General features: G+C 40.0%; 1 protein-coding gene and 1 non-coding gene across 9 annotated transcripts in view; both read left to right on the plus strand.

The window, feature by feature from the left end:
• The first annotated feature begins 1,089 nt into the window (after positions 1-1,089).
• LOC119264192 lies at positions 1,090-1,237 on the plus strand. The gene has a single exon (XR_005130857.1). It is a non-coding gene; the product is annotated as a 5.8S ribosomal RNA (ribosomal RNA).
• A 6,387-nt stretch (positions 1,238-7,624) lies between these two features.
• The window catches only part of esrrb (estrogen-related receptor beta), a 74,911-nt gene continuing 58,132 nt past the window's right edge, over positions 7,625-24,403 (plus strand). Inside the window, exons 1-2 of one of the 8 annotated variants that reach the window (XM_017690841.2) lie at positions 7,658-7,745; positions 16,288-16,356. Coding sequence is in view for 4 of the 8 variants with exons in the window: in XM_017690836.2 (XP_017546325.1) it covers positions 12,002-12,051; positions 16,288-16,356 (119 nt within the window). In the remaining 4 variants the exon portion in view is untranslated. Of the gene's footprint in view, positions 7,746-11,875; positions 12,872-14,871; positions 15,956-16,287; positions 16,357-21,071; positions 21,140-24,403 lie in introns of those variants that run through there. The other 7 variants (XM_017690837.2, XM_017690836.2, XM_037542213.1 and 4 more) reach the window with 7 other exon arrangements.

The following is a 24,403-nucleotide window of genomic DNA, read 5'->3' on the forward strand; positions in this document are numbered from 1 at the left end:
GCTACTGTATTATGAATAATGTCTTTACAAAATGTAACTTGGACTAAATACAGATACTTCATTTCTGCATAATCAATACATATTACTAATAATTGTATTCCAAACCTGTGCATGGAGCTGTCTATGTGGGTGCGTGAGAACATGCATTATTCATATAAACATGCTTCTGTGTATTTACATGTGTTCCTCTTTTAAAAGACAGAATGAGAGCGTTTAAAACCAGTGAAAAACTGTATAGCCATCTTTCATGTTGATGGGTCAGCTCAGCTCTGCATGTGACAGGTTTGGTGACCAGAGTGAGACAGTAAAGGTCACAGTCCAGCAGACACTACGCTCTGTACTCTGCTCCATCCATCTCTCTTACAATCATATTTCTCTCCTCAGATCAGTTTTAGATATTTGCCTAGCAGGACAATATGGTAGTGATTCATAGCTTTCATTCAGGTAAATGTGCAAGTGTAGATCATCACATGAATGGAAGAGGCAGAATTATATTCATACATGGTGTTCTATACACTTTTAGCCTTGAAGTCACCTTAAGTCCACTACATATCCAAAAGTTTATAGAGACCTTCTGAAATAGCCTCTGCTTTTCTGGAAAGGCTTTATAATAGATGTTGGAACATTGCTGTGAGGATCTGATTGTATTCGGCCACAAGAGCATTGGTGAGGTAATGTCGGATGATTAGTTCTGAATCTTAAATGCCAATCCAACTCAGCCCCAAGGTATTCAATGATGCTCCATACCCCAGTGCTGGGCAAGGCTTTATACTCCTCCAGTTGACATGGCTTTGGGCATGATGACCTTAGAATCATGTGTGGCTACTCCAGAATATCCCATTTTAAAGGCAGCGGTTTTCTATGGAGATTTTGAGCTGCGTGTGCACAACTGAAAGCTTGTTTCAGCAACGGATGCGAGCTAGCTGGATACTTTTGGACATCCCTTTGCATTGTGTTAACATTTCATGATAAATGGACCAACAAATGGTCCAGACTTACTTAATATTTATTAAAGTTAAGAATTTTTGTTTTTATTCCAACATTAAGTTGCTACTTCAGAGATACGTCTTGTTTCAACTGTTACTATACAAGTGTATGGATCACTCGGCTCATGCATTGATGAAGAACACAGCCAACTGAGAGAACTAATGTGAATTGCAGGACACATTGATCATCGACACTTTGAGTGCACATTGCGGCCCTGGGTCACTCCCGGGCTACACCTGTCTGAGGATTGCTATTGCAATCGACTTACCATTTCCCTTCTGACAGAAATGAGTGACAGAACAAGTGAGTGAGTAACAAGCTACATCCATGAGGCGCTTCACATCCAAAGACATTACTGGTGACAATATATGTAATTTATAGTTTATTTACAATAAAATGACTATTTAAATTTAAATAAATAAGTTAAAGTATTTTTGATCTACCAGCTGTTCTGATACATTATCCATGCATCTGTGACATGTGACACTGTATTTCAAACTACAGCAGATAAAAAAGACACTCAAAAAGGGCATTGGTGGATTAAATAAAATTGCAACCTCGGGGACTTAATGGCCCAATTTATATTTTTAAAAGACTTTGATTTAGTCATAGTTCTATTCATCATACTATCTATTTAACAAGTACTATCTAGCATAGTCTGCTGAGTTACTTGTGTTAATAATTTATCATGTACATGTGTTATTAATGTGTTAGCAAGTCATTAACTTTGACACCACTAATAAGAATGTAAGTTTTCTTGTATTCTCCTATGTGTGTGACGTCTGGCACTTAAGCACACGCGTTTTGGGCTTTCAGCGGTGATTCAGGCACTGCGAATAGAGCAGATAAAGGTGTGTGTGTGGCTGGAGCAGATGAAGGTGTGTCACTCCGTTTTCATCCCTCCTCTCGATGCCCTCAGGGCTGTCTTCTCACCGCCTGCATGAAACCCACTGAAACGTCCCCTAATTAGTCGTGCCAGTGTTTTATCCCTGTTTGAGAGTTGATCTGAGGACCTCTCAGTCTCTCTCTCTCTCTCTTCCTCTCTCTCTTCTCTCACAGAGTGAGATTTACAATTTAATCAATACTATAAATGTGCTTTATAGAGACATAGTTTTACCTCCCATGATCATATCTGCAATAAAAGAACTATCAACTATCGACAGACCAGGCAATAATCGAAATCACAGTCAAAAGGAGCTGGAAGAATTTGATTTAGCATCGCTATTATGCGGAACTGAATCACCTGCAATTCTCTCTCCAGCAGGGAGTGGATGAAGGTCCCCTCAAGCTACAGCTGCAAATGAACCCTTTGTTGGGGACTGCCTGTTGTAAGAAAAGGCCACAGATAGGAAAGCAGATAGCTCTGATCAATAAGAGCTGCACTTTCCCACTTTTTCTCCCTGGCCTTGGCCCTCTTTCATATCTCCACTCTTTCTTCCATCCGTAGGGGGTCGGGTCAGGCTATGCACGTCCGTTAGAGTGCTGAGGAGTGGTGGTGGTGGAGAGGGGGGGGCAGTACGTGGTGATGTAGGCGGTCTCAAGCCGCTTTATCAATCAGGATTTTAATTATACACATCCCAGCCGACAGCTAGATTAGAAACCAATCGACGCTATCGGCCACAAAATCTAATTACTGTTTATTGACAGATAAGGCCAGCCCCCCTTCACTTTCCCAAATAAGATAAACCTTCTTTTTTTTGCCCCTCCTCTGCACACAAAGAGACTGCCATGCTTACTGTCCATGAAAGATTTTCTAATGAGTAGCTTGTTAGTGCTGAACAAATGGTTTTAGCACTGGGTGCTTCTTATATACTCTTATATTGCGTCTAGAAGGCTATTAATGGCTTTTAGTCCATCTTTCAAGTGAAACATCAATATAACTAAATGCATTCTTGATTAAAGCTTTTCTGGAGTGAATGTCTGAATATCACAGCATCACCAAGAACTTTACATTCTTAAAAATAAAAGTTCCTAAATGTTTATTGGCTTGGATGTACAGTTCTAGGAAATATCTCATCATGTGAAGGTTCTTTAAACTTTAAAAAGGTTCTTTACACTCTTGCATCTCATCTACAACAAAAGGCTCTTCATAGAATGATGGATTGAAATGTTCTTTAGACAAAAAGTGGTCTTCAAAGAATGTTTCTGGCAACTTTATTTTTCAGAGTATAATAAAGTCAATCAGCATCTTCAACAGCAAAACAAATAACTTAATGATGTGACAAAGTGAGATGCTGCAAGTCACACCTTCTCCCGTTGTGCAGGTGAACACAACTAAGTTCTGCAGTGAATTTTAACTGTATCCAGACAGTAGGGAAGAGCTGTAATTATAAGACCCCTAGAATTTTACTCCATTAGTTCAAGAACATTTATACCATCCACTTCATATTTGTGTTGTTCAAGGAGGCCTTTGTGCCACAACATACTTTAACACACTTATATACTCAACTTTACACCATATTCCCCTTTCCACAGTCAGTCATCCAAGACATTTGATTTTCGAAGTCTGCTTCTTTAGAATTACGAGGCTTATGTACCCAACAGGTGATGTAAAATTACATAAGCATGCTTAAATCAACTCACCTCAAACCACACAGAGTTGTTAAGTAATCTCTGATAGACTTTCTTATAAATAATAAAGATTCTGAAAGAAAAAGATTCAGGTGTCTATAAACATGGACATGGCCTATAAACAAGGAAAGTATGAGCAAAATTCAGGCTTTAGGGTGGCTGCTAATACTAATAAACCAGCATATGTATAAACTGATATACTTAACAGAAATTTGATGAAAATATATCTTACAAAGAACTCATATATATCAGTATTTTATCTGCTTCAGGTCTGAGAAAAAATCTACAGGTGTTTCTGGTCATCCTTCCACTGTGAGAAGACAACTCAATACTATGAGTCTGACAGGATGTGTAGCTGACAAGAAGCTGTTACTGAGAAAAAAATAGAGAAAAAAGAAGAACACTTGCACTACAACATCATCTAAGATAGAGAGTAAAGCTTCATACACTTCATTTTACTGTACTTTGGAGAAATATTCCAAAAAATGCAGCAGATTATTTATTTTTGTTAAACTGTCACTATAATGCATTAGAGAAAAAAATAATGTAAATCCCACTGCTGCTGATGAATGCTACTCCAGTAGTTGCTGTTTTAGTCATTCTGTCACTGTTCAGAAACTGGGTGTACATTTGCAAACAGGGGACTCCACTTCTTCTTCTTTCGGCTGCTCCCTTTAGGGGTTGCCACAGCAGATCATCTGCCTCCATCTTGCCCTATCCACTGCCTCCTCTACTTTTACACCAACCATCTCCATGTCCACCTTACGCTGGTATTTAATTGCAGTCAAGTCAATAAGGCTAAATCTATTATGATGTTAATTTGAGCTGTTCTTGTGCTTTCTCACTCTAGGTTCTGGCAGCCACCACAGTCTTCTGGAATGAAGTAACAGGTGCTGTTTTCTTCAGTGCATTATTTGCCACTTCACTGTGAATGTTCTCCAGGTAAATCTGGCTTAAATTATTGGATTATTGTCCTTTCATTTGGCTTCGTGGTAATGGCTCAATGATAAACATTGCAGTGTATGGATTTGCTGTCAGATCCCATGAAGGAGACATCCTCATCTCGCCTCTGGACCCCACCTCTCACATATCATGCCTGATACAGCCCCATTTCAGGCAGAGAAAAAGGGAGAGAGGGAGTGAGATAGGGCATCAGGGATGGATAAAGGTGGAGGAGGAGGAGGTTATGTTCAGTAGTGGCACTGCACATCCACTCCAAAGTTCATTCAAAGATTTCAAAAACCACTTAGAGTCTCCTGTCCATTTTGCTTAACTGAGTAACTCTACTGGATGAGGTGAAGTGAAGCAAGATACCAACTTGGAGCAAGCTGGGTGAGCGCGAGCATCTCCCAAATGAAATTTGGGGCTGGAGAGGATTGAGAGGAGTGGACAGAGGAATGAGTTTAGAGGAGAGCCTGGTGTCTGATTCAGTTTGAGCGCTGGGAAGAAAAATGTTTGTGTTTTGAATTATGCAATGTTCAAAGGGGCACGTTTAGATTAATGCTTGATTCTTTTTGATCCGAGAACATATTTTACCAGGGCTCCTCCACTGTCCATCCACTCAAAATGTGAGTGACTTTAACTCAGTTTGCCATTATGTCATAATTCATTTAGGGAGCAGCGTACAAGCGGAGGGCAAAAAATAATTAGGTATACTGCTTTTTAAAGCAAGCCACTATAAACAAGACCCATACAAATCAATCAAAACTAATCCAAACTGTGTGTATCAAATGTTACATTAACTATATATTGGGTCTGTGAAATATGACTTAGCAAATTATTTCATATTCAAAGTCACTGAGATAAAGGGTTAGATAACTCACTTGTTGTTTAATTACTGCAATATAAGTGACAAATCTGTTGTGGTGTAGTAAATTTATCTTAGAATTTCACATAAAACACTGAAATGTGGGAAACCACTGACTATATCATCAATATGTAAAATCAGTTTCTAAGGCTCTCATCATAGATTTAATCAGCATTGAAATAAACTACTGATTAGATGTGATTGCATATAAGCAAATACTAATTCAAAGATAAGCAGACATAAAACCCCTCGCAGGCTTTAGACACCACTGAGTATACACACACTTGTAAAAGCTTTAAGCTAATCATTACATTCAATGTAAAACAGCAATGCAATTTAAAATAACTGATACTCAGCTGCAGTTAACTGTGTACAAGCAGCTCAAGCCTTCTCTACATAAGTGACACTGTAGGAAAGTGCTGCATGGGCATTGGAAGTGACTCTCTGTACACTCACAGTATTCTTATTGAAACACAAACATGCTTTCTTGTCAAGTTTGCATTTGTGATATATTCCCTGTGGAAAGAAGACAAACAACTATACGAATATAAGAACCTGCATTAATAAATAAACAGGCCTCTTCAACTGTTCTCAGTTCTTGTGAAACAGAGCTCCCTCTAGTGGAGTCATGTGGATTGGTGAAACCCTCCTAAATGACTGCAGGATGCTTTAATCAGCTTACTACTAGCTTTTTCCACACTGAGGCCTTTAGTCAGGAAAGGTTTTGAAGTAATTTTTCTTTTGTTTTGAAGTATTTTTTTTTGTCTGTGGATAGAAAGAGTGTAATTTGTTTGTTATTGGAGAATATAGTGAATAAAACTGTTAGTTACACAGAAACAAAAATCTAAATAATACTGACTGAATGAATAAATAGCCTACACCAACTGAACAGCTGGAGAATCATATATCTATTGTCATATGCTAATTTATGATAATTAACCTCTTTATCATGCACGTTTGTTTAGTTATTAACCTTTAGATTTATTATTCAACTACTTTTAACTATTCAGTAACTACTATAAAACTAATATGCAAGTTACGTAGCTGTGAGAAATTCAAATATGGGCCTACATTCAGGTCACTTTAAGGGGTTAAAGACCTTAAAGGAGAACTCCAGCAACTTTTCAATACAGTTCAATGGCCAAGATATAAACAGGTCAGTGTGGTTTGGTGTGAAATGCTCCATTGTAGAGAAACGTGCAGAGTCAGAAAAGTTCACAGTGGTGGTGATAGGAGCCAGATGTCCATATATAAAAGCTCCCTCAGAGAAAGATAACACATTAAATGGTTAGACATATGCTGTCTGAGACATTGCTTTGTGATAGTTTTGTTATAAGGTTTTGGCTTAAAATGTATTGGAATCCATTTATTTTGATCATTTCGTGGTGGAAGGCTACATGCAAAACAGCCCCAAAAGAAAACTTTTCTAATATTTCTATTCTATATTTCTGTTTCTACGTTACCATTGTCAACGTTACATATAGAAGAGACACATAGAAGAGACGTAGGTTCACTTGTAGTTTTGTGTAGTAAATAAAATGTCTATATTTGTGTTGCTGGCATTCCTATAAACACCACTGTAAAGAAATCAGTGTCATTTTCTATACAATATACCTTTTCACATCAAACCAGTCTGAATGACTTATCTCAAGAACTGAATTATTCAGAAATAAAAAAAATGGGTGGATTTCCCCTTTACATTTATCATAGATAGCAGGTCACTAAATACTGAAGTAACTAAAATAAATCAACTATCTGAGGTAAATGAACAAACGGATACACATTCAGTTAAACACCGAGCTTCACACTTTCAGACTTTCCACAGGCTGGACTGAAGCCCTAACTTCAGCCCAATGACTACATGACACCGTCTCCCAACTCTCAGCTCACGTCGCCTCAGACTGTTGTCTTCTAATTTATTCATCAACGGCGGACTCAAAACGACCTTTCTTTCTTTTTTCTTTCCAGAACTTACGGTTCGTGTTCCGGCGCGCGAGCTGCGTGTTTTCATGTGAAGACTTGCGTACTACGACCTAGCATGTGTGCTAGCGTGCCTGTTAAAGGCAGACGGAGGGGGACGTTGTGGAAGACGGCTGAGCTACACGACTGAACTTCTTTCACTCATTCGTTTACTCGTAGCTTAAAAAAAAGTTGGAGCGGTCAGGGCTCAGAAAGCACAGCGTGTGGAGGCTCGGAGGGATGGAGTGAATGAGGCAGAGCCGGAGGTGAAGGAGGAGGAGGAGGGGTGGACAGACCTGTCGACCAACGGCAAGGAAGCAGCAGTCAGTTTAAGGTAAACGCAGTCAGAGGAAGCCGAGGACGTCTCTCTCTTACACCGGCGCACCTGAGGGAGCTCGAAATGACCTGTGTGTGTGAGAAGGTAGAGTAGTTCTCTCCTCCTCTCTCTCCTTTTTCTCTGCGACGTAGGCTACTAATGCTGTCTCGTTTCGTCTGCTGGCTTATTCAGACGTGCCCTTTTCCCTCAGAGTTTTGTCTGAGTTTATCTGCTACTCAAGCTGTGGAACTCTTACAAAGTTGATTAGAACTTGAGTGACACTGACATTCTGAGGCTTTCGTGTCTGTGGACTTTCCTTTCCGCCTGAGCGCCGCTGCTGCTCCGGTATCGCGATGTTAAGCTGTTCAAATGTTTCACCACGTGGGCAAAAATGTAAACATTTGCAGTGACGTTACGGTATAGAAGACGTACGTGTCGAACGTTAACGATAGCAGCGTCTCAAGTCCCACCTTAAACTATCTTAAACGGCAAACATTAAAATAAAATGAGGCGCGTTAATGATCAGTGTCGTGTCACATGCTGCCAAGAAGCCGGGCAATGATCTCTCTCTCTCTCTCTCTCTCTCTCTCTCTCTCTACCGCGTCAGTAGTAGCCTACCTTACTATTAACTAGTTGTGCAGTGGACTTCAGAGAGCTTTTAAGGCCACCAGGGAAAAGGGAACGTTACACTGATATTTATCTGCACCTCTACACAGCTCTGCCTAATAAAGCCTGTGTGTTTTATTTTAGAGCCTATTTTTTCCATATTTATAATCCACAGGTACAGCAGTGGCCTTACTTTATTTTGATCTGAGTTATCATTTAAATTTTAAGCCACATTTACTCTAGTCTGTTTTTTGCTGAGTGTAAAATCAATGTAGTTGTCCCATTAATTTTCCAATATTTTATACTGCTTTGTTCAGTTCTCAATATATATGATCTAGTGTCTGTATTTTTCTATGTTTTTATCTATGTCTGCTATGTCTGTTTTATCTATATCTGTATTTTTGTAATGAAACAAATTACACCAAAGCTTAGCAAATAATTGACTGAGATACACTTAAAATGACTTTAATCTCTTAAAAATCAGCATTAAATTTTCTGCCACTTTTGTAATTTGCAGCAAGTTAACATGTTGGGCATGTTTTTGTTTTTAATGGTACATCTTAACACTCTCATTACAATACCTTTTCATTTCTCTCAGGTTGTGAAAAAGCAGCATCTGTACTGCTGCTTACATCAGATTCAATTTAAAGCATTCTCACTATTATTATTCACCATATCAGTGATTTACGTCGTGTGCAAGTGTAAGGCAAGGCATAAAAGGATGAATGAGGCAGCTTTTTGTGCAGGACTTTGTAGAGCCAGTTGCCTGCCACTTAATATGAATTCCAAAGGGATCTCAGCCCTCCCCTTAAACCAAATCAGGTGGATTAGAATCTCGGATGAATGACCTTTAATCCTGTGTTTTGCAATTAAATTACAGTATGTTCCTGAATTTCTGAGACATCAATCATCCACTCGATATGAACCACAATGTTGATGTACTTAAAAATAGCTTAGCACATGCTGGGGCTCTTATGAGCCTTTTACATGCATGTTGGATCAGAAGAGCCTTTGATGCTTTTTTTAGAGTTTGTACTTATAGCTCGTATATTCGGGTAGATTGAAAGGGGTGTTTTGAAGGACTGAACTGCATCTGTATGGCTGGATTGAGAGTGTTAGGTGTAATTAAAGGGGAAAGTAAATGCAGTCTGTATTATTGATTTGGATACATGTTCATATTATTACAATAGTTTGGGAGCTGTTCATGTTTCTGAAATTACTTTAAAGAATTTGTCATTATTAATTTACTTTGATTCCTGGTTGTCGTGCACTTCAAACTAGCTGTGATGTCCAGCTGAATAAGTGGGTTTTTTTTTTTTTTTATGCAAACCAAACCTGAAGGCCTGCGGTAGAGCATCAATGGGGGCCTGTGATGATCAATAGGGATTGCATGATGTTTTAGTATTGATTATGGAAACGTGAGCCGATGAATAGGAGAGTGCTGGATTCTCTTAACAGCAGGCTGGAGCCGCCCAGTAACGAGCCCACCTCCTTCTAGTATGTTCCTACAGAAATCAAGCAATGAAACAAGTGCAGCCCATCAGTCACGCTCTCTGTTGTTGATCATAACATATTTGTAAAAGTCTCTGAACTCGGCCCCGATGTTTTGTCTGCTGTTTCTCTGCAGAGTTGCTGCGAAGGCTTTGTGTGTTTTATAGAGTTTGGTTTTGTGAGACGCTGTAAGTTACATCTGTTCAAATCGCCCATTGGTCATCCATGGCTTTGTCAGCGCTCCCTTTGGTTGATATGGTGTGCCGTTGCTTTATAAAATGGGATACAGTAACATGGAGACCCTCATCAACTGTGAAATGGTATCTGCATTCCCTGCATTCTTCTACGGCTTGATCAACAGTGAGACACAGGCGTTTTTAAAACCTCGGGACACTGAAGACAGGCAAGGATTTTCCGCCGCTTTAGAAGCTGATGGGTGTCCAGTTTGAGTTATGGCTCGAAACATTTCTCACACTTGTGCTGAAACTTTCACAGGATGGTTGCTGTGTGATGGTGTAAAAGAAGAAAAAAAAAAACTGATGTGACTCTGCTGATTTATTTCTGTAGACTTGCCAGTCTTAAAAAAATCATGAAAGTTAACTAGTTTGCAAATGCATGTGCTTGTTTTAACTTAAACATTAAGTTATTAATGTTCATTTAAGAAATATTGACATAAATAAATAACTTCATAAAATACAAAATACATTATATCTGTTTTATCTGATTTCAGTACATCTCAGGACACCAATTTAATCTCAGTACATCTAAATCCTGGAAACACATCATTTAAGATGAATGCGTTAAAAGAGAAATAGTTGACAGTAGAATTAAATGTAATAGTGAGCTTAAAAAATAAACAACTGTGCTCTGACAACGGCAAAATATCTGTACTGAACTATATTACCTATGTTTAAACACATGCTTATTATTAGAAGTCAAGAGATGTATAAGACATAAGAAAAAAGGCTTTTTGTCGAGCCTGGTGATTCGGGAGGTTTTCTTAAAGTATGTGTCTGTTTTGAATCTGTGGATGTTTTTGTATTGCTATACTAATGAGGACCAAAGGTGCTCACATGTAGGGATGCACCGATATGGTGCCTATTGTGGGCCGATGCTGATATCTGATAAATTTCATCTATATCTGATGGTTCTGATACATAAACTTTTGTACATTTGGAAATGTGTCTGCCTTATATAGCATTATTGTAAAAACAAATAAATTCTTTAGAACACTTTGAAGATTTTAGTGCAGTAACCATGTATCACCTAAACATTCTGCTCTTTCAGTAATAAAAGTAATAAAAACATCAAATTTCAGTCTGAAGTATCTGTCAAATATCAGATCTTTTTTTAAGCAACAATTTTCTGACATTGATATGATTCTAATATTATTATGCATGCCCACTTTGAAGTAGTGAGTCTTTTTGCCGGTCGTAATAAGTGTACGTGCATTTATTGTATAGATTTATTGTGTATATTTATTGTGCCTTTTCTATTCATTTTCCAAGTGTGTTCTTCCTCTAAATGGTTAAAGTTAGAATCAGGGCTGTGTTTAGGGTTAGTGTTATATTCTCTCCCTGGAGTCAGTGAAAGACCTCACATGGAGCTCTATAGTAAATTGTGTGTTTGTGTATATCAGGGTGTGTGATTTTCTGTGTGGGCATTTAAGACCACCCCCCCCCACACTTTCTCCCCACCCCCTCCCCTGTGTTCCACCAGCCTCTCTCCCTCTCCCTCTCTCTCTCTCTCTCTCTCTCTCTCTCTCTCTCTCTGTCGCTTTAAGTCCGGCCCCCCGGAGCCAGCCAACAGCAGCTGTTCCATATTCATCAAGCCCTTCAGTCTTAAAGAGCCCTATCCTGAGCATGGAAAGAGTCATTTCTCTCGCTCGCTCTCGCACGGCCACTCCATCTTAGCGCTTGCTCGCTCACCCGCTCACTCTCTCTCTCTCCACCGCTTCCTCTCTCTGCCTCGCTCACTCCTTCTCACCCCCCCCTCCCACTTTACCTCTTGCCCCCCCACTCTCATGCACATCCATACACACACACATACTAGCTAACTTATACACACACACGCAAACACTCTTGTACCTGTGCAGACTGGGGGGGGGGTGCTGTGCAGGAGGGTGCTCTTTTTTTTTTTTTTTTTTTTGGTTTAACATTATTCTTTGAAGGTGCTCGTCCGTCTCTCGGTTTTTGGGGGGAGAAATAGGGGGTCACTCATTTCCTCTTTCCTCCTCTGCTTCCTGGAATGCTAAAACTGGACTGATGGACATTTCCGAACTTTGCATCCCTGATCCTCTCAGCTATCATAACCAGTAGGTGCATCTTTCTCTTCTCTGCTCTATTTTAACCTCTCTCTCTCTTAATCTCTCTCCCTCTCTCTCTCTCTGGAAATAGCATGTTTCTGCTTTTGCTCTTTCTTTTTCTTGCTTTTCTGAGTATCTGGTTGGGCTGTCCTAAGCAGCTTTTTGCTGTTATTTTTAAGAGGCTTTGTACTTTCGTCAGCTGTGTTGGCACTCCACATATGCGTAGACACATTCTCTCTGTCTGTTTCGAGTGTAACGAGGCTTGAACAGATTATTAAGTATAGCAGCGGAGCAGGTGCTTGTTCTGTATGGGACAGGGGGAGAAAGCCTTGCCTGAAAGCCGCTTGTTAGCTGTGTGTGGCAACTCTTTGCACATTGCATTAAGTGCGTGGCCAATCAATTAGGTGCTCCTTAAGTGCGATTTCCCTTCATTTGTATGTGAACGCGTAAGTATGTGCATGTGCATTTCAAAAAGAATGAAAGGGGGAAAAAAAACCCAAAACAAATCTTAAGGTACTTGTTCAAGCGGGACAAAAGCAGTGAATAAAGGGGAAGTCGCGCTTAGATCAGCGCCTGCTCTTAAATGCATGGGGCTAAATGGAAAGAGACAAGATTAAAGAGATCTCATGGGGATCGGATAGGCTGAATTACATGGTGGGAATATTTGTTATAGAGAAGAGAGATCCAGAGGAGGATTCGCCGCTCAGGACGCGCTCTCTCTCACCCCTGTACTGTGCTGCTACGGCTACAGCTGACTGGCCTCAGAACAGAGCCAGAGCGCCTTTTTAAACTTGACAATTCTCAAACTCTGTCCATACCAGCTTTAAATGTGAGTTAGAATTATTTTCCTTCTGCATTTCAGTTATGTCTCATTTTCAAAAATGAATTGTCTTTACATCAGATCTACTTGTTTAAAACCTCAGCATATTTTTTTATTAGGCTTTTATAAGTGATATCTAGTTGTCATTTCTTTTCACTTCTCCTCGCGCCATATTTCTCAGTTATTTCTAGAAATTTATAGCCATCAGAAGTTTTTTTTCCCTGCGCCCGGCATGTAATCTCTGCATGTACTGATGTACTGATATATATCATGTTGATCATAAACCATACTCAGAGCACTCTTAATTTACAACAATAACTCTTTTCACGCTAAAAATCCAATCAGCCAAATGTGTGCGTTATTGTGGCTGGATTATCATAAAAAGATCTCCAGCGTGGCGGGCTGAAAGATTGATATGCTTGAAAAGAATAATGTGAAGTAGCTCAGCTGTATGGATTTTTTCCCTGTGGACGGCGTGTAGGATTACACCGGCACTCCGAGCCTACAGACGCACTGAGGGGACGGAATGAAATGGGCTAAAATGACATCAGTTCCTGCTGCAGTCCGGGGACTGTGTGTCTGTGGGTTTTTGGGGAAGTGTGTCTGGCCTGCCGCTGACCACGCTGTGCACTGCAGAGCTCGTTAACTCCTTAGCCACGCATATTTTAATCTGCTTTGTAGTTAACACTAAGCAGGATTACAACGGTTCAATACGGCTCAGCTTTTCTAGGTACACTACTGGACAGCCTCTGCCCAAACTGCTACATTTACAAACTTTTTACATTTGCTTTAAACACTGCTGCATTTTGAGTTTAACATACTGAAAAATGGGTCTGTTAGTTCTTCTGTGATGTGTGTTTTTTTGACAGCTCTGCTGGGATATTTATTATCTGCCACATAATTGCAGAACATAGAGAATACATTTGCATTAACAAAGCTTAATAAACAAATTATTATATTAAATAAAAAGTAAATATGCATTTTAGATCTTGCTGTATTTATTTTGTTTAAATATGATTTAAACTTTTGCTGCCTACATTTTACAGCAATTCTATATCTTAGCATTAAGAATAATGAGGGGCTGAGTTTACACTGTTGTTAAGAGAGAAATTCATGTTTTTAAATAAGACCCTATCCCTATTCAATATCCTAACTGATATTACCATCTCATGCTGTTAATTTGATTTCTTTAAAAATATTTTATTAATTTATGCTAATATTTTTATTCAGATTTTAATCAGTGCATTGTTTTCGTACTACTTCCACAAGTCTGAGAAATAAACAATATTTTAGTTGTTGTGTATAAATGTATTTATGCCACAGAAAAACAGTTGGCATATTTACACCGTGGTGAGAATTGTGCACACACATGTGTATACAGACTTCAGATTAATACACTGACACTACTTTAAAAGACTAAACATTTACTTTTAATGGAAAACACGTTACTTGAAATGACGTGTCTATTATGCTGCAGTGTAAGGCTAGACCAACTCTTTTCTCAGGACACCACCCAACAGTGTTTAAATGGTGTGCAGTGTGCCGTATGTATGACTCGCACAGACATGGAACACTAACATGCAACAGCATGTGCTGTAATATGACAATGAGAGAGCAAATGTTTGGCCTCTAAACAAACGTTTATATCATTTAATATCATTTAACATCAGCAGTGAGATTTATGTGTATGTGTGTGTGTGTGTGTGTGTGTGTGTGTGTGTGTGTGTGTGTGTGTGTGTGTGTGTGTGTGTGTGCTGAACAGTAGAAGAGCGCCAAAAATCGTTTGCTGTTTTAGAAATTTCAGGTTTCCTATATATATATATATATATATATATATATATATATATATATATATATATATATATATATATATATATACATATATATGCTAATTACTTAATTATTGCTATATCAAATTTAAAAAGTAATATACATATTTTAGATACAGTTCTCTATTATTACTATTTATTTATTTTTAGTCATGCATTACTAAAAGCACTAGTTAGTAAAACTAGTAAAAAGAAACTTTAGGTGTATTTCATTTTTAGTTTCTGAATGCTGGTCATTTTGACACATCTTCAAAGAATCGCTCTGAATTGGTGCTCTGTGGGGTGAGAATTAGATAGAAAGAGAAAGAGAGAAAAATCTGCTATCACTGGTTTGTTGAGTGGACTGTGCTGGCCAGTCCATTAGTCTGGTGTTGGTGAATTCAATATATGCATGCATCTGTATGGATTGACCTCAACATGCTCCACTGTCCTGAATTAGCACTGAAAATGTGACCACTATATGCTTACCAGTATCAGATGTAGACAAGCCAGCGCTGTTTACGTCGGGCACTTCCAGAGAGGTGACACCAAAGAGTTAATAATGCAGAAAGAGTAAAAGCTTTCTAGTAAATCGTGTGGATTGCGTTTGCCACATGTGGCAGTTCCTTTTGTCTTTTTTTGCATCTTCTTTTTTAAGTTTGGTTGCCAGGGTTCGGGCAGCAGCTGGAGGGAAATGGCTCGCTTTATTGCACCGCTTGAGTTTTTGTGGTGTTTCCTTGCCATTCAAAAATCTGGCAATATTGTGACTTGTCACTTTCAGTTTTTCTTAGCTTGTTGGCACATTCACAATGCGTGAGAATGAAAAGAGACAAGACTTTTCCTCTTTTCCTCACTTACCGACAAGCATATCCCCCTGTTTTCCTCACTCACATACCCCTCCTACCTTCTTTTTCTCTTTAGTGGAATGACAGTTGGATTATGTATTTCTGTGGTGAACCTCTATACACACTCAGTGATGAATTACATTTAAATTTGTTTGACTTCATTCCCGAGTTGGCGCATTGAGCACTTAAAATGCACATCTCTTCCGTTGTTTTCCTCCCCCCCCCCCTCCCCTCCTCTCCTCCATTTTATTATATTAGCTGTAGAGAAAACAAGGCGAGGGAATTGCATTAGTGTATCTTAAGTTAAAAGCTCCTTGCTCTTTGACCAAGTGTTTCAGTGCTATTGGGTTAATCAGATTTTTGCTGTCTGCGTGGAGATGCTATCGTGGGTAACCAAAGCAGCCCCCACTCCGACACTATCCAGATGGGATCGGCTTACGGTAATTTGGTTTCAGAATACATTACCCACAGAGGCCTGTCTGTGGCTGCGCTCGACCCACCTTTTTCCCCTAAACTGAGAGGCTTCAGCCCGCTCCGTCCACAAGAGCCCAGCCTGTGACCACTGCCGGGCTGCTGACCCTTGGCCAGATTGAGCACCTATCTAATCACAAATGATATCTGTCTCACCTTGTATCCATTTGTCCGCTGCCCTTATGACGGGACAGCTAGATGCCTTTTTTCAAACAAACAGACAAACAGCTGTTTTTTTTTTTTTTTTTTTTAATTTCATTTCTGTCACCCCATTTCTAAATGCATCTCCTTGTACCAACAGGGCCTCCTTGTCCCATTCATTAGGCCGATTACTCAGTCCACTGGCCACTCTGGAGCCCTCTCACTTCTGGTAAGCCCTGCACAGCACTCTCATTCTTTGCACTGTAAATGAATTCACTTAGTGGCCGTGCAGCCGTGCGGCCCACAGGGGAGCTGAGCCTTCCCCGGGGTGATTTGGGATGCGCTCTGTATTGACCGTCCCACCGCTGCTTTTTTTGTGATGCGTGTTTGTGTTTACAGGCAGCATGCACATGTTTCGATGAGAGTTTTTCTATGTCACTCTCTCACTGACGATTCACACATAAATTCTACTCATGTTAAACATTTCCTCTATAGCTGCTACTGCTCATTTCAGCAGGATGATATGGAAGGAGTAGCTACTGTGTGCAGTGAGTCTGTCTGTATTGTGTTTGTACACATCATGTTGCAGTTTCTTTTGTGTTTTGTAGCTAGAACCGTGAAAATGATTATAGCATAGCAATGGCAAAGGATGTAGCTTGCTGATCTACATGTCAATGATGTAATTCTACTTCAGAATCAAAATCAATCTGTTTTATAGTTTAATTTCTATTATCTGGATTATGACAGCAGACCAGCAGAAGCAGACCTGCCCTATGTGATTTCCATTACTTATACTCAACTCTGAAGAGGGTGTTGCAAAAATTAGGGATGTGCCAATGTGGAAACTGTGGGCCGATGCCGACATCCTTTTTTCATGAATATATCTGCCTATGGCAATACATGAAAATGTAGTCATTTGGATATTATATATTTGCATTAAAGTGAAATGTAACATTTGTTTGTAGATGGTTATAAATGCACTAGTGAATTAAATTCCGTTATACCTGCGCAGTAAACCAGTGTCACCGAAATATTCTGCTCCTCCGGAGCGCAACATTTACATCAAGTATCAAATTGAAATATCGGTCAAATCTAAACATCTGTCCCAATAATGTTCTTTTAAAGCAATTATCTGCCAATACTGATATGATTCTGATATTATCATGCTTCCTTACAACTGCATTTTGAAAAATGGGACATTTAAACTATGGCTTAAATTTTTTTTTGTTAATAGTTTTTCTTGAGGGCAGAGTGCGGGCAGCCTTTTGTCTCTCTATTACTGTAGTTCTCTATTATTTGAAGTACGTTCACTAGTTCTAGAGGACTACGGCTGCAGGTGTTGTTCTTCTCTCAGTGGAGTGCTGCAGTCTCACTCTCACACCCTGCGGCAGCGTCCGAAGCAGGCCACATCACCCGCTTGTCCCGCCTATTCTCACTAAGGTAACCTTGGCATCCTAGCTGCACTGTGACAGCGTGTTTAAAAATAAAGCGGGGGTCCATTAGTGCACTGGGGATAATGCCTGGCTGAGACAGGGCTGGGGCCTTCGCATCCTGCCTCAGCACATCTTCCTGTTGCTCCGACACCAAAAGGGCACTCGCATGTGCACACTTGAGACTTCAGGGACAAAGCTACAGAACTATTTGTATAGACAACTGTATTTGAACACTTTGCTTACCCAAAAATGTTAATGAGTTTGTAAATATACATTTCAGGATGCTTCATTTGTACTGATTAACCTTCATTTAATTTCTTTGTTGAATTCAGGATTTTGTGTGAAAGAAAAGCTCTACAAGTCAGAGATGTAAGCCAGTATAAAGTTGCCCCTCTATAGAGTGTGACAGATGTCAGAGTGTGGGTGCTGTACATGCACTTTAATGGAAATATGAGTTTCGCTGCAGCAGGGTGGTGCTGTCCACACCACTCCATCTCTGTTTGCATCCGTGACAGTGTCAGTCCCACAGACACCTGGGAAACGATCCACACCCTGCTTTCTGATTCGCTCCCTAATTAAATGTTTATGGAGGGAAAATGCTAAGTCCACTAATTTACACTTTGGAGAGAGAGGAGGAGAAAAAAAAGTAAAGCACGACGTGCGTTGGGTGGCTATGCGAGCGTTTATCAGAGAATGTTATTGGTATTGAACGCCCAGTCGTTTGAAGGTTATGTTTCTGAGCAGTAATTGAAATGCAAAATAACATTAGGATCGATGGTTAGCTCTGTTTATTTATGAAATCAATATTGAAACGGTCCGTCACAATACTGGCTCTGATTCCTCCTGACAGCCAAACTGAGTGCAGGATGCAGCGGCTCCAGCAGCACATCCAGCCTCAGCAGCTCTGCCTGTGGCATCCACACCATACCTGTACCCTGCATGGGTGCCCTAACACATACACAGCAAACAACAGCATGGAAACTTAGAGAAAGTTCAACAGGGGATTCAGAAATGTGTTGTGGGGATTGATAGTGATGTTTGTGGGGGCTCTAAGTGGACATTTTTAGCACCAATTTTTAGAATGAATGTGTCATAATTAAAAATATTTTTTTCAGTTTTTTTGAGAGAACTTCCATTGAAACTGTTGCTACTGTAACAATTACTAGATATATGTAGTACAGATGTACCCACAACAATAGGAAACAATTAAAGCAATTTCACACAAGGAAAAGATGCAAAACAACAACTGATATAAAATATGAACCAGTCTTTTAGAGACCTCGTCCTCTCTGGTTATACCAGTGTTAGTTAGAGGGGATGGATGATTTTTTTTAATACAATGTTGTCCAAAATGCAGCAAATATAATATTTCACAAAAGACCTTTAAACCAGTCCAGGGCTTGGACTTTATAGAGATTTAACCCTGGCCGTTTTAGGTATCTCTTAGGCTTCTCTCTCTTCTGACTTTTCGGAAGGTTATCACGTTCTGTTTAATTTCTTTGTTTTAATTCAATGTCAATGTGTTATCTCCACCACCTACATCAAAGTCCATTATACGGGAGCTTTTGTTCCTCTTGCTCTCTGGCGCTGACCTGTGAATGATGAGCAGCGTGTTCACAGAAAAGCAGAGTGCATTATAATGTAAATCTTTATCCAGTGTGCTGGCCGCCAAGCGATCCGCCCTGCTTTAGTATCTGAGGCACAGTGGGGTGCGGGGGGACGAGCCGAACTGGACATAGCACTGCAACTTTTTTGGCAGATGCTGCTGAGTAAAAGTGCCAGCCAGGCCGAGTGAGAGCTTGAACGTGGGAGGAAGCACGCTCCTGCTGTAGCTGTCATGTGTTCTTTTTTAGGACTGGGTTTATAGATACTTTTCTATGCGGTGCCAAAATTGATTAAAAGTCAAAAGTGATTAGTACTAAACTTTAATTATCATCATGATGGTGTGTGTCTGATCACTGTCAGTTATGATGTTCAGGATCAAGTTTGTACTTATGCAAGCTATTATAGTTTGCCAAAGCATAGGCTGTTTATTGTTTGTGAAGATGCCACTGAGTCTTTACCTGCTTGTAGCAGGAGATTTGCATTGTCCCATGAGATGTATCTCTGTGTTAAAGTGACATAAATTTGACAAAGTCCTCACAGGTAAAATTTTCTTAATTCTGTTTGAATGTTGAGGTTCGTCAGGATAGTGAGGGATAGTGTTCAGAGTAATCCTTCATGGGGACGAAAAATAGTACACCATACAACACTGACACTGACAGAAAGATAAAGACTGGCTGATGAGGAACGTTCAGGCAGTCTCTGCTAAACAGCATTACATTATGAGTACTTTGAATTGTTCAAAATAAAAACTGATCAAATAGTCAGATCAAAATAAGCTATGTCATGTTTTTCAAGGCATTGCTTCTAGGGATGCACTGGCATCTGGATTGGCACTACAGAGAAATGAAACACTTGTTTTGTAGAGAGCTACAAATGCAGTAAAATGAATAAAATGCAGAGATTTTAACACAGTAACCCAGTGCTGCTTAAATGTTGTGCTCTTCCAGAGTACAGTAAACACATTATCAAACATACTAAGAAACTCTATCAGGGCATCAAGGTATATGGACTGTATTTAGAGCTTGCAGGATAGAACTGGATAAAGCCTATCCTCTTTGGGAATCCTATGTGTCTAGAACGTGTGTATCCCTTTCACATCAGTGTCAGACTGTAAAGAATGTGAAGAGTAAGGCTAATGTTGTTGTGTTCTCTGAGCATGAGTTAAGATGCAGACGTTGATACATTTGATTGTTCAGTAATTGTCAGGTGCACTGGGCAGGCCAGGTGGAGCTTTTCATCTCTCCTGCAGTGGATGTGTGCTGCGTTCTCCACTGGGCATTCCCTGTGATGAAGAGAGTAATTGATGACTATGGAGCGACGGGCTCTTTGTTCATAGCAGGTAGAGTTCCCCCCTAAACAAGGGCAGCCTATGAGAGGAAGATTAATGAACTAATTTCATGCATCGTTCCTTGCTTCTGTCTGCGTCTACCCCCAGCTTATGCACTGAGACCTGAAATATACACAGAATGGTGTACCTTTACAATATTACTTCCATCTGTTGTGAGAGTAGGCTCAGAGTGATGCATGTGGTGGTTAACCCTCAAGGTGCTGCATATTCGTTTACTGCTTGTTTGGTTAACATTAAATTGACCGTGGTGAATGCTATATTTTTATTAGGAATGACAGCCCTTTTTTGTCCACCATAGAGGATTTTGGGGACTTTTTTCCAGCATTTTTTGCTTCTGTAGGAGTATGGGTGTAGAAGTGAAGTGCTCAAACTGATCCCAGCAGTTCTGTTCTTTTGTCTTATTTTGCATCGCTATAGAGAGATCTGATCAGAAGCCACCCTTCTCAAAGTGACGTTCACTAAGTATGATGGCACCGCACTGCTCAGTGTTTAATTCACACAGGGAATGTGCTCTAATTCTGAGGTGTTCTTGTAGGAGAAGAACGATGTTCTTATGACAAAGGCTAGGTGAAGAACAGTCTCCTATCAGCCCTTCGCACGCCACCTGAGATTCTGATGTCCATACGGTGAGCGATGCTGAAGCTATTCACAAAGACTGATGTCGAGTCAAATGACTTTTTTTTTTTTAATAAACCAAAGACACACTGAATGATTTCTGTAAGAGGGACACCCACATACTCATTTCACTCTATTTCTGAGGCCCAGAATATATTTGATGTCAGCTAATTATTTAGCAGGGAAAGCGCCATTATACATTATTTCTAGTGTAAAAAGAAAAAGGGAACGATTTAAAAAAACCTCCCTTGTGTGTGCCAAGCGAGGAATGAACTACTTTTTCCATATGATGAGCTGTTCAATTCAAGTGGGATCTTTACCGCTGGGCTTACACAGTTACATGTTAACTCATTCACTGCCACACAATGAATGGAGCTGTTCCACTGTGGTGATCATGCAAATGCTGCAGTACCTGAAGACCACTGTGATTAGTCAGTAAATAATTTAATGTCAAGTGTATCCTCACTGTCAACACTGTATGAAAACCCTAGTCATTTCTTTAAAACACAAGCTGCTTTTTACATTTTGTGAACATGTCATGACGAACAGAATGATTCAAATGGTCTTGAATTACTTGGAAAATCTTAAATTGAAAGCTGCACTATGTAAGATTGTTTTGGTTAAAATTGAAAGACGTCTAAAATATTGTGTTTGTGCACTGCCCTGAGTCTCCCTTAAAAGCCTGAAATAGTAATTCAAAAGCCAGAGTTGTCAGATCATATTTAACAGTATTTTTTGAACCACATCATACATCTTTACTGATTACTGTCACATGCATAGGCTCAAAAAAGAAGGTCCAGCTCAGGGTTTAGGTATCAAATGCAAAATCAACACTAGACATGAAGATATGATGGCAAAGTATTTCATTTTCTTATTCATTCATTCTATCAGAACCATTAGCCTACTATGTTTTGCACACAGAGGAATTAGACCTCTGCATTTAACCCATCCATGCAGTGAAACACCCACACATGTGCACGCTAGTGAACACACACACTAGGGGGCAGTGAGCACACTTGCCTGGAGCGGTGTTAGATAAGTTTTGACTTTTTAGTAAGTTTAGCGGTGTTGTCTTTGAATATTATTTAATACACTCGCGATCATCAGATTCATCCACTCGGGGAAGGGCTCTGAAGCATGACGGATGGTACAAAATTGTGTTTCACAACACATTTCCACCAGAGGGCTCTCTAAATCCGCTGCTCTTACATACACATGTTTTCTAATCTTTCTGGCTTGCAGGTCAATCTTATATAGTGTATCAATTAAAGTAAAGTTTTTGTCTCCTAAGTCACTGTTTTGTATGTACAATGTTAGAGCATTAATATATAAATGTGCTGCATTTGTAAAGGATTTTCTTTGTAAAGAGTCATTTACAGCACTATGGTGCAAAGCTTGAAAATAAACTAAATAGAGTAAAACACTTTAAAGATGGTCTTTAAAAATGAAGCTCAGCAAGTTAATAAATACATTTTCCTGATGATCCCCCAGTAATGCTGCCCTGTCACATGATGTCTCCCAGCTGGTTCTTGAGTTTACATTTCTTTCCTCTCAGAAGTGTTAGGGCTTGTGTCAGCGTAGAGTTTTAGTATCTGAAGACCCCCTCCCCTTCAGGAACAGGAAGGAAGAGAGGGATCAATAGATGTGATCTGCGTCTGGGTCGGTGCTGTCAGGCTGGCCCAGGGCCGCGGGCACGGCTGGGGCTCATGTTGTTGTCATGAGTGAGCTCATAGTTTTATAAAGCCTGCAGTGGAGAAGCCAGGGAGATGGGCTAAATTTAATCCTGGGCTGGAGACGCAGGAGCTTAATTGCCGGGCCGCTGGGCCGGGCTCCGTCCCCCTCGTGGTAACCGAGCACCAGCCGCCACTGCAAGCAGGCCACAGCGACTATTGATCCACTGCCCTATCTCTCTCTCGTTTTCTCTCTCTTTTTCTCCTACTGGGCCTGCTCTGCTCTTTCCTGCATCATCCCAGTTATTCTCCAATTCTAGTAGGGTTGGACGATATATATCGTTCATTAATCCTGATCGTGACATCAGTCCTCACAATACTATAATCACAAAAGTGTGCAATATGCAAATGAGGCTCTAACCAATTACTAAAAGTTTTATTGTGTGCTGAGAGCATCATGACCAATCACAGATGTTCTTTAGGGATTGGGATGATCCAAAGCCTTCACATGATCCAATATGGGTCACTGTTCAAAAAAATATTTTTACTTTTCTACATCATATGCACTCAGAGGCTATGCTTTCCATTGCTTGAAACCTACATTAAAAGTAAGGAATGTTATTGCTCATTAACATTTCTGAGATTTTTAGACAGCAGTTTTGATCAAATATTGAAGTCAAGTCATGTGTAATCATATCACATCAAGGATTCACTAATGTTCTTAATATACTGGAAGGTAAATCGCAAATGCAATGTAGCAATATAATTGCAGTATGGTATTTTTTTCAGATCATGCAGCTCTAATCAAAATATTTGAGCTGTTGTCTTAAATCATTACATCATTTCCGTTGCTAAAGCATTGTTTGGAAATGATAAGTTTCTCCTTTTCTGTTTCTTTTTGACACGTCTCTAATATCACAGTATTTATTTGCAAAACATGCGATATTGCAGTGTGACTTGTAGTTTAACTTTCACTGTGCATGCACTTTGTACATCAGCCTCTGTTACCTTTGTCCCCCTTTATTTTTCCCTTTTTCATCCTGCCCTTGTCAGACTCTTGCTCCCTCTGTATCCTTTTCTCCTCATCTTTTATTTGCCTCTTTAGATCAGCTGATCGTAAATCTTTGTCGGGTTCATGTGGAAGGCTGTGTTTTATGCTTTATAGCACAGAGTTCCTCCTTCACCTCAAGCTCCTGTTCTGTCTGCTTAGAAAATACTAATGAAGAACGAGACAGTCCAAAATTAGGGGCTGCTTCCGGCCACAGATTCAAATGGATCCCAGTGGAGCATGGCGAGTGCCAGTTACCTTTGCTGCCCTGCTACCCTTCACTGGTGATGCTTTCCGTGTACATTCACTCTCTCTCTCCCTCTCTCTCTCTCTCTCTCTCTCTCTCTCTCTCTCTCACACACACACTCACATTTTAAAATTGCCCCCTAGGTCTGGGGCCCCAATATTCCCTTGGTAGCTGTTAACCCAAAGCATTTATATGGCTAGGCAGGGACGTTCTCAATATTTCCTAGTGGTCCTCAATGCACTGGCCTGGCTAGTACCCCCTCCCCCAGAGAGTGCACTTTGTCTAAAAAAGGCCCATTTAATTTGCATTG

This window comes from Pygocentrus nattereri, chromosome 10 (genome assembly GCF_015220715.1).
Source record: "Pygocentrus nattereri isolate fPygNat1 chromosome 10, fPygNat1.pri, whole genome shotgun sequence".
Lineage (NCBI taxonomy): Eukaryota > Metazoa > Chordata > Actinopteri > Characiformes > Serrasalmidae > Pygocentrus > Pygocentrus nattereri.